The sequence below is a fragment of the Primulina huaijiensis genome, chromosome 3 (assembly GCF_012295235.1).
Source record: "Primulina huaijiensis isolate GDHJ02 chromosome 3, ASM1229523v2, whole genome shotgun sequence".
NCBI classification, from domain to species: Eukaryota; Viridiplantae; Streptophyta; class Magnoliopsida; order Lamiales; family Gesneriaceae; genus Primulina; species Primulina huaijiensis.
The window spans coordinates 26,174,271-26,185,411 of record NC_133308.1 but is presented as its reverse complement, the minus strand read 5'-3'; the positions used below and the strand labels follow the sequence as shown (position 1 = coordinate 26,185,411).

The window sequence follows — 11,141 nt, the reverse complement described above, 5'->3', positions numbered from 1 at the left end:
TATTAAGAACTTAAAGATAAGGAGACAAATAATAAACAAAATGATATAACGAAAATAAATTATTTAAAATAAACACGTGAAAACATGTCAACTTTATATATATGATTAATATGAATTTATTAAAAAATATAATTTTCATTTTTATTTATTATATTAAATAATTTTATCTAAAATAAAATGGCGTCTTCCTCGTATATATATTGAATTGAGTAGTACGACCATTAAAAAAAAAAAACACCATGGGTACTCTAAATAGAATCTTAACTCATTTTCTTGTATTAACTATTCTTGTCTTAGCGTGCTTGGGAAGTGTTTTCGGGCAGCATTCGTCTGGAAACATCAGATGCTTTGAGAGGGAGAGACAAGTTCTTCTCAAGTTGAAAGACGAGCTTGTTGATGAAAGTGGCAGACTCTCTTCCTGGGGTGCCGGAAGAAATCGAATGGAGTGCTGCAAATGGAGAGGTGTTCGGTGTGAAAACGTAACTAAACATGTCACACAATTGAGTCTGAGTGCTCCACCAGGAATCTATCAACATGATGGACAGAGTGTTACCCCTCTCAGAGGTAAGATCAGCTCTTCGTTACTAGAATTGAAGCACTTGACTTACCTTGATCTGAGTTTCAATGATTTTGAGTATTCAAACATCCCGGAGTTCATCGGTTCATTAGAGAAATTACAGTATCTTAATCTTTCGTATGCTAATTTAAGCAGACAAATCCCACAAAGTATTGGAAACCTTTCCCAGTTGATATATCTTGATTTTAGTTCGAATTCGGGGCTCTTTAGTGAAAATCTTGGTTGGGTCGCTCATCTTGGTTCACTGGAATATCTCGACCTCAGTGTTGTCGAGCTCGGCAAAGCATCCAATTGGTTACATGCAATTAGTAAATCAACATCTATAAAAGAATTACGCTTGGCAAACTGTGGACTTCAAGGCATCCTCCCTTCTTCTCTCCCGTCTATCAATTCTTCTGTTCGTCTTTCTACCCTCGACTTGTCGATGAATCCCGGCATCTCATCTTCCACGTTTTCGTTTTTCTTGAACTTCAGCACAAGCCTAACCTCCATTGATTTCTCATTTAACAATATTTTCGTTCTTGCTTATGCTTTTAGAAACCAGATCTTTCTTGAGCATCTTGATCTCTCTGATAATAGCCTTGAAGGTGGGATTCCTAAATTCTTCGGAAATATGAGCAATTTAATATACTTGGATTTTTCCTGGAACAGTTTTATGATGCCACTTTCTGAGATAATGAGCAACTTTTCGGGGTCCGTAGAAAAGAATTTGAAGCATCTGGATTTGAGTAATAATATGATAACTGGTTCATTGCCTGATTTTTCAAAGTTCTCATCCTTGAATGTGCTAGTACTCGGGGGGAATAAGTTGAATGGATCCATTACCAAGGACTACCCAAATATCCCATGTCTTACTCGTCTAGATTTGTCATCAAACAGTTTCACAGGTGAACTGCCCGATCTTACAATTTATCCGCTCCTCGAAAGATTGTTTCTCGCAGACAATATGTTCAATGGAGCTTTGAATGAAAACATTGGATCCCTTTCAGAGATGAAGGTTTTAGATCTGGCTTCAAATAACTTCGAAGGCATAGTTACAGAATCTCATTTGATCAATCTATCTCGTCTACGAATGCTTGACTTGTCTTTTAACCCACTGTTGACAGTAAATTGTAGCTCACATTGGATTCCTCCTTTTCAACTAATACTCATAAGGCTCTCCAACTGTAAAGTAGGGCCACGATTTCCGCAATGGCTTCGAAACCAGAACATTTTGGATTACATTGATTTCTCATCTTCTCAAATTGTTGACACGATTCCTAATTGGATTGGTGATTTAGCTTCCAGGCCGATACGTCTGAATTTATCGAATAATCAAATTCATGGCGTCTTCCCTAAGATTGGATTCTCTATTTTCAACCTTTCAAGTTATAAGTCGTCTCCTATACATGACAGAGTATCTGGAATGATATTAGATCTGTCAAGAAATAAAATTACGGGTGAAGCAACATTTTTGTGCCAAAGTGAAGAGTGGATACTGATCGACCTCTCAAATAATCTATTTTTCGGTCATCTACCGAACTGTTTCGCCAACTCTACTCGGATAATATTTCTTAATTTGGCCAACAACAATTTCTCTGGAACAATCCCAAGCTCATTTGGCTCGTTACCATTGCTATCTTTGTTGAATTTGAGAAATAACAGTTTCTCAGGTGAAATCCCTACATCTTTGAGAAGCTGCACTGGGTTACAATTTGTCGATCTTGGAGAAAATAGGCTAACAGGTATCATACCTACCTGGATAGGAGATGAGTTGCTTTCAATGATTGTTCTAAGCCTACGTTTCAACGAGTTTCGTGGGATAATACCTTCCAGCATTTGCAACCTACAAATTATCCAAGTGCTAGACCTTTCTTTGAACAAGATATCCGGAGTTATACCAAAATGCTTAGATAATCTTACTGCCATGACCGCTGGACCCGGATCCAAGCAGAATTTTTCAAATATAGTGGGTACTCCCTCACTGTACTATACCTTACAAGATGCTGCCTTTTTCATGTGGAAAGGACAGACGATCATCTACGTAAATCATAATATATTTGTCGAACTCATTGATTTGTCGAGCAATGCCTTAATTGGTGATATCCCATCTGAAATCACAAAACTTCTTGGCCTAAATTCGTTGAATCTTTCAAGAAACAGTTTAAGTGGACAAATTCCTGCAAACATTGGTCTCTTGAAATACTTGGATTCCTTAGATCTTTCAAGAAACCACCTCTCCGGTGGTGTTCCGGCCAGCCTTTCCGAATTGAACTTTCTTGGAATCTTAGACTTGACATACAACAACTTGTCGGGTAGAATTCCGCCTCTGAAATTTGGTGGATCTTCCTATACTGGGAATCCTGGTCTTTGTGGACGTCTTGAACTCAATAAATCTTGCCCCAACGAAAATGCAAACACACATCAAGATGCAAACTTTAATGGTGATGCCGGTGTAACGTACAATTTGAAGCACGAAGAAGATGAGTTGATTACCGTAGGATTTTATATCTGTATGGGATTTGGTTTTGTCTTTGGATTTTGTGGGATCTTCGGAGTAATACTACTCAATAAGTCAGCAAGATCTGTATATTTCAAGTTGGTGGACGCGATTGAAGACTTTGCATACATGAGAGGAGAGCTCAAAAGCGGCCTATCTAAGAGGAGGTATTCAAAAATAGTTTGTATTTTTTATATTTATATTGATACTAATGATGTAAGACTAAATTGGTGCATTATTCTGCAGGCTATGATTAACAAGTTTTATGCTCCAAATGACCAAAATTCTTGGCCTGCACTGCACTTGTGGATCCAAGGGTACTTGCGAAAATACTAATTAATTAGCATGCACGTTATTCCGGATCCAAAATTTCAGTTCGGCTCTACATAAATATATATATATATATTAGAAATAATGTACGTACGTTGCACGTGGGAAACATATGTTGAAGTAATTAGAATTTGAAATAAAATTAGTTAACTCAACAAAAGATAATGATAATAGTATTGTAAATTTCAACAATTCGTGTTAATTAACATATGTAACTAATTATGAAAAAACATATATTTTTAATTTTAAAACAAGATTTGGACTACTAAAATTTTCTTAAATATTTTTTGTCATATTGTTTTCTTCTGTTATTTGTCATATTCTCTCAATAATACATATATTTTATTACAATATTCAATTATTCCAATTTTTTTTTGACAATCAATGATCTGCAATATTTTATTTAAAATGTTATTTGATTATTATTCTCTTTCATGTAAATTGACAACAATTTCTACCGGATGTTTTTATTTTCTTAGTTACCTTTAATTTATTAGACACTTATACTTGATAACATATAAACTACACATTATTATAACACTCTATCATCACATAAAAGTACTGATGGACTGATTTAAAAAAATATTGATTAAATGTTGTCATTTATTTGCAATTTATAATAATAGTATTTTTGACAATAAATCATCTTTTTACTGACTCTTATTATACTTATTTTAATATTTCATATTAACTCATAAATATAATTAGCACAATTAAATTACTGATGTCATATTGGTATTATCTCTAGAAAATTAACATATTTAATTTTTCTAATTGTTTAAATATCTTCACGAGATCATTTCCGTACCCTTATCTTGAGAAAAATTCATTGCGTTTATAAAATTTGAATTGTAAATATAACTTTATAGTATACATTTAATGTGGAAAATGAATTCATTGTATGACAAACACTTCTTTCATTTCTATTTTTTGTGTAACTCAAAAGAGTTAAAAAAATTTCTCTTTTATCTTCTCTAACTCACTGTAAAAAGTTATTAAAAATATATTTATATCTAAAAAAATATTTTTATTTATTGTTTTTCTTTTCTATATATTTTGTTATATGTGAACATATATTCTACTTCATTGTCTTAATTGTCATATATATTTACTATATAATTTGTGTACATTGAAGATGAATAAGTTCATTTTGTAGTTTTTTATTATCTAGACTTAGGTTAATATATTAATATATGCTATACATAGATATACGAATTTTCAAATTCAATTTATTCACAATGATTTTTCATAAGAAAGGCCAACTCAAAATAATAAAAATTAGGATTCATTATTATTTTAAATATGATATAAAAATAATATGTGGAAACTTTTTTTGATATTTTAGTTACAAAATACAGTGATAAATGCATGTATGTGCACTATTTCATTGTGTCAATTATAACTTTTTTTAAATATCTTATTTCTCACTCAAGGATCAAAATTTGTTTATTTCTTATTTTGATTATTGACAAATCCAATATTTCGTTTAAATGTTTTTGTTAATATTTTACATGAGTTTTATTCTATATTTATCCAATTTGAAAGTGATCAATTATAATTCAATCTATAATAATATTTGAAAACTGTAGAATGCTTCTAAATTTAAAAATCGAGTAACATGTAAGGGACAAATTAAAAACTAAAAGTTGATGCAACATGTTTCTTCTAGCTTTACAATCAAATAATGTAGGATCGAACGTTTGTCGCTTTACCAAAAGTTATAAATGATACTAAGGATGCAAGTCAAATATTTAAATCGTACAACAGCTCAAGCGTCTATCCATCGTGGACAATTATTGTACCCAACAATCTATCTCTTAATAATTGCACCAATTGCAATCAATGAAAATCAAAGTCACGATCTTGGCTCTCATATCAATTGTAGGCTCAAGTGTTTACTGTTTTATCAAAAACTATAGATTATGGTAACGGTGCAAATCAAATCATTTAAATAGTACAACAGCTCAAGCGCAACATTTCAATTACTCTACTCAACATGATCAGTTATTGTACCCAACAAATATGTTTATGCAAATAACCTTTTACTAACTCATATGAATTTATAAGACATTTGAGTAGAATATATACTTGATATTCTACATAAGTAGTAGAGAAAAAAAAATCATTTTTCATCTATTTGAAAATTTATATTTTATAAAAGAAAAATCAGAAAAAATATATATATAGCATGTTGACAAAATCCTGAAACCCAAATTGAAAGTTGAATTAATTCATTCATATTCATCATTAAATTCTACTATTTAATTTTAATAAATTTAACATGTTTATCCACTAAAAATAACGAAATAATTGTTTATACAATTTAATTAAAAAGTCAAAGTACATCAGTTTCTGATTTCGAATAACGATCACATTATGATTACGTTACAATGATAAATAAATTATTATTTTTATTTTATCATCATAATCTTTATCTCAGTAAACACATTTTCGAATGTAGGATGTTAAATTTAATATTGACATTAGATAATTATAGTATTAATTCTAACATTCTTTTTTTATTCTTCTCAATACATTACTTTTTCTATCTTCAAATATATTAATCTATTTATTATTGTATACAAAGTATAATAATTATTTGTTTAATTGATCACATTTAAGATTAGATGTTTAGAAAAAATTCTAATATATCTTTAAAGATCAATAGATGATGTAATTAAATTTGAAATCAAGAGAAAAATTAAGAAAATGTAGAACACTTCAGTGCATGAAATTTCACTTTGTACAATGACAAAACATAAGGTGAGACCAAGTGAGATACTTATATATATGAGTCTCATTCAACTTAGCCCGTTATAATATTTTTATTAACTCATTTTGTCCTTCATTTTTACTTCACTAACTTTGCAGTATGACTCATTCAAGCATTAGCTTTTTATTTTTTTAGTACATAGTGGCCTCCACTCTCACCGACTTCAATCTTTAGAAGTCGGTATTAGTAGTTTATATTAGTTTTTAATTTATGTCTTTTGATTAATTGTGTAATTTTTTATGTTCTACCTAATTCATTTTTAGAATTTTTATTGAAATTTTATAATCATGATTAGAAGTGTTGCACACATACAATAAAATTAATATATTTTAAAATGTTAATATTTTCATTATTTAAGAACTTTTAGAAAAACTATATACATCATAATTCAGATTTAAAGATTGACATACAAATAAATAATTATGATGAATATCTTATGAAATAAATTATGTTAGTCCAAAAGGATTAAATATGATTGTTGTAAATGAATTTTTCTTAATTAATTATAAAATTTTCATCACATGCGTTGAATTAATTAGAATATTTTCAATATAGTATGTAGATAAATGTTTTTCCATATGAGTTAGTGGTTGAGTCCTTATGAACATTTAAAAAAAATGTGTCTTTAGTTATAGTAACGGTATCTTATAATTTAAAATATTAAATGAAACAAATTATCAAGATAAAAAATTAATTAGGAAATGCAAGAATATATGGTTACTCAATTAGTTTAATTGACACGCTCTTTATTTTGCTGATTTAATAGATGTAGATCCACAATCATTGAGTTTGACAAGAATTATTGTATAATAAAACAATTATAATAAATTACTTGATTGTATATGTAATGAAATTTTGTATATTTCATATATGTTTGATTTATTTCATTTATAAGGTTGAAATTTTATATATTATGATATAAGATTTGTTACGCATCTTAACATCGATAAATTCACAAAAAATTTATATATTAGTTCCCGCTACCATATAATTCTGGTTTCACCTCAGATTTTTGTGTATTCGTTTGCTTGAATTTATTGTTCCTCATTTTACCAAGACTCATAACATGTCAAACATGAAAGTGAATATTAATTTAAAGAGATGATAATATTTATATATTGTAATAAAAAAAATTTACCCCTCACAATACTGAGAAAACTAACTTAAAAATAATATGTCGACGAACATATTGTCAGGAATCCAAAAATACAATAAAAATGTCAACTTTGGCACTCAATTTTGAGTGACTGCCAAAATGTCTCAACAACCCACAATTTTTGGACAAGAAATTAACATCACAATTTTAAAATCAAAATGATATTTTCCATTTTATATCAAGAATTCATGGTTGAAAATAGATAATATTAGATATATAGATATTTAATATAAACTCTTGCGAACTCATTTAGGCTCACCATTAAATGAGTCGACAAAATTTCAACCCAACTCACTTAAACTGTTTGGCGGTGCATGCCAAACCGACAGACTCAACCCAAATCGACGGCTCAAATCACAACGATCTTTTACTGTGTTTTATTTAAATAATTTATAAATATAAACAGCAAAAAAATTTCGGTTGCAAAATACTTTAATTTAATTAAACACATAAATTCTAGCAAACGGTCACAAGTAAATAGATTTAAAAAAAATTTTGTAAAAAAACTATATCACAATAAATTTTTTGATCATATTTTATTAAAGTATTTTTTAATATAAACCTTTGCAAAAAATATTTTTTTAAACGCATGAATTATAGTCCACGTCACAAAGACAAATTAACAAGGACATGCAAAAAAAAAATTAATAAGACACCAAAGAAAATTCACGATTCGATAATGGGTTATTTCTAAAAATTAATTTAATTTACATAATGAAAAGATAAATAAAAAATATAAATCATTGGATTAAAAATAACATATTATAATGTGGGTAGACACAAAAAAACCAAATACTAATTTACATAATGAAAAGATATCATTGGATAAAAAATAACATATTATAATATGTTTAGATATAAAAAATTAAATACTAATAATCACACATATTTAAAATATGAATAAAGAGGGAAAAAAGACACATCTAAAGAAAGAAATTAATTAATTAATGTAAAACAAGTAATTAATAAGGAGATAAAAAAAGACACATTTAATTAAAAAAAGATACATTTAAATTAATAAATTAATGTAAAACAAGTAATTAATAAGGACATAAATGAAAATTCACATTTAAAGTCACATATTTATATATAATAATATAATAGATAATAGATATATACACACTAAACTAAATATGGAAATTGAAATTAGTATTATTAATATTCATGTTGTTAGATCAGTTTCATATTAATACAATTCATATATTTAGGACGTCCTTGCTGATTCTATTCCTAATAACCGGTTTCAGATATTGAGAATGTGATCGAGGAGGGAAAGCAAACATAGTCTTGAGGTTGGTATTTTTGGCAAAGACGTATAGCTACTTTGTTTCGTAATATTTTTGTTTTCCTGGTATTTTTACTTTCCGCTGTTTTTGTGTTTATTCAACTATTTGCGGTTCTATTTTACTGTCCAATGGAGACAAGAATTTACACCAAAATTAACTACTCAATCTCTCGCTCACATATGGTAATAGATAATAGTTGAGTCTAATATTGTTAACACAAAATTTATATATAAGTTTTCGTGAATCACAAACTAAACTGATCTAACTCAAGCTTATATTAATGCAGATAATTAAATTGAACTAAACAAGACTACAAGTAAGATGATCAACATACGCTGTTACCAACTAAACTGAACGGACAAATCGAGCTATTCAACTATTTCGATCTGATAGAGTTCTTTCATCAACACAACTTGAACCAAGTTGTTCGAAAAGAACAGATCAACTCGAAGACCAGTCTGTCAACATTCTCTGAACACAAGCGGTCTATCTGTGAGTTTATAGTAAAGTTGTCAGCAAAGATAAAAGAAAGAAGATATGTTGGTTACCTCTGTCAGCTAGTGTCCAATGAATTTGAATTGACAGTTACTACATTTTGACAAAACAACAAGGACACGTGACAATATCTGCATAAATGTCGACTATCCAGTACATCTGTGGGTACCGTATATATTTATTGGCGTTGAGGACCCCACATCTATAAATAGGAATGTATCAAGATTGAATATCTTTTTTCTAAATCATGTTCATAAAATATTGGCTTCAAACTTTCCACTGAAATTTCAGCGTTTGGATTGATAGATTTTGATTTATGGGATGATTTAAATCAAAGTATTTGAAATTTATGGATTTGAAATTATTAGGTTGATGAGTAGATTTGAAATTAAAGCTAAAAAATATAAGCTAACATAAGAAATTTTAAATAATTTATTCTAATATTACACAAAATGGGCATAATAGATTTGAGGTGTGGATTTGAAATCCAATCTACTCAAATCTTTGAATCCAAATACAAAGATTTGGTGATTTGGCCTAATTTGTGCTGGCTGTGATTTTTGTAGGAGTCGTGCATCTCCAATTAATTATTTCTAAAAAAAATTAAAATATAATTTAATTTAATTTTTTTTTTAAAAAAGAAGAAGCTAATTTACAATATATATTTGATTTAAACTGAACTATTCACAGTTACGTGTGTTTTTTATTTGTCTGTTTACCTAAATTCAATTCGAGTAGGTCTCATGTGAGACCGTCTCACGGATCATAATCTGTGAGGCGGGTCAACCCTACTCATATTCACAATAAAAAGTAATACTCTTAGCATAAAAAATAATATTTTTTCATGGATAACCCAAATAAGAGATTCGTCTCACAAATACGATCCATGAGACCGTCTCATACAAGTTTTTGCCAATTCATAAATGCTTAATAGAGGTACAACCCATTTTCATTCCACTCGTCATACTCAAGAATGTAGTCGAATCTTATTTTATTTGTACATATCTCAAGTCTTCTATACAAGACAAGTCTTCTCGATCATGTATTATTATATAGAAAGACTTTATTCAACTCCTGGGACACATAATGCAATTGGACAAGCGACCTTTAATTTTCCCAACAGAAAATTTTTAATAATATCATTTTAAATATAAAAATTTTTAATCATTCATTAAAAAATTAAAAATATATGATAACTTTTTCCACTGGGAAAAATTATTTGTTTATTGTTTATACTCATCTACGACAATCTTTAATGTAATTACTCAATATTAAAATTTCATTGACTAAATTAGATAAATATGAATATAAAAACTCTTGCAAAAATCGTCAAGGCTTGGATAAGTGCATTCCCTCATCCCAGCACGTCTTTCTTCGCCAGCTCGCGCCTCCTATGACTTCTCACCTGCATCGGTGAACTCTAATGAGTCTAAAAATCAAGCAAGTACTTCGGAAGATAACAAATAATATTAAATAAAAGCAACATGCTGTAAACATAGACACGAACATAATCATATAAAAATAATTTTCTCAACACCTCAACTCATTTAATATACACACATAAACAATTAACATTTTCCTCAAAATTTCAAATTCTTTTGCAAAACGTGGCTCATAACTTTTTCATCAAAGTCATAAATCTTCCTGCTTAACTCCTCAGAATTGATCCTCATCTTTGGCGGGACACCCCGACCCGAAGGCCGAGATCCACACGCTCGTAAAAATCAGTCATAACTAGGGATGGCAATTTCTTCCGAACCCGTTGGAGAATCCGATACCCGACCCGAATAGAAGAGGGTATGGAGGGATTTTTAGACCCGATTAAATAATTGGGTAATCGGGTATGGGTATTTTCGGGTTCGGGTATGGAGGCGGGTTTGATATAATCCGACCCACACCCGACCCAAATACCCGATTAAATTAATATATATAAATATATATATGTATGTATATATGTATATATATAGTAATTATATTTATTTATATTAAAGATTCATCAGTCAATCCACCGATTTTCGGAGTTTTCAATACATATAATCATAAAT

General features: G+C 29.3%; 1 protein-coding gene across 2 annotated transcripts; it reads left to right on the top strand.

Annotated features, from left to right (window-relative positions):
* Nucleotides 1-208: 208 nt before the first annotated feature.
* Nucleotides 209-8,747, top strand: LOC140974125 (receptor-like protein EIX2). Of its 2 annotated transcripts, XR_012174732.1 has the most exons (3): nucleotides 209-3,223; nucleotides 3,303-3,373; nucleotides 8,563-8,747. XR_012174732.1 is itself a non-coding variant. In XM_073437379.1 (2 exons), exons 1-2 carry the CDS (start codon nucleotides 240-242, stop codon nucleotides 3,307-3,309), a joined length of 2,991 nt encoding a protein of 996 aa, XP_073293480.1. In that variant the 5' UTR covers nucleotides 209-239; the 3' UTR covers nucleotides 3,310-3,460. The 2 variants fall into 2 exon arrangements, 1 of the variants encoding a protein (XP_073293480.1); XM_073437379.1 differs by lacking the exon at nucleotides 8,563-8,747 and having other exon boundaries at nucleotides 3,303-3,460.
* Nucleotides 8,748-11,141: the final 2,394 nt, after the last annotated feature.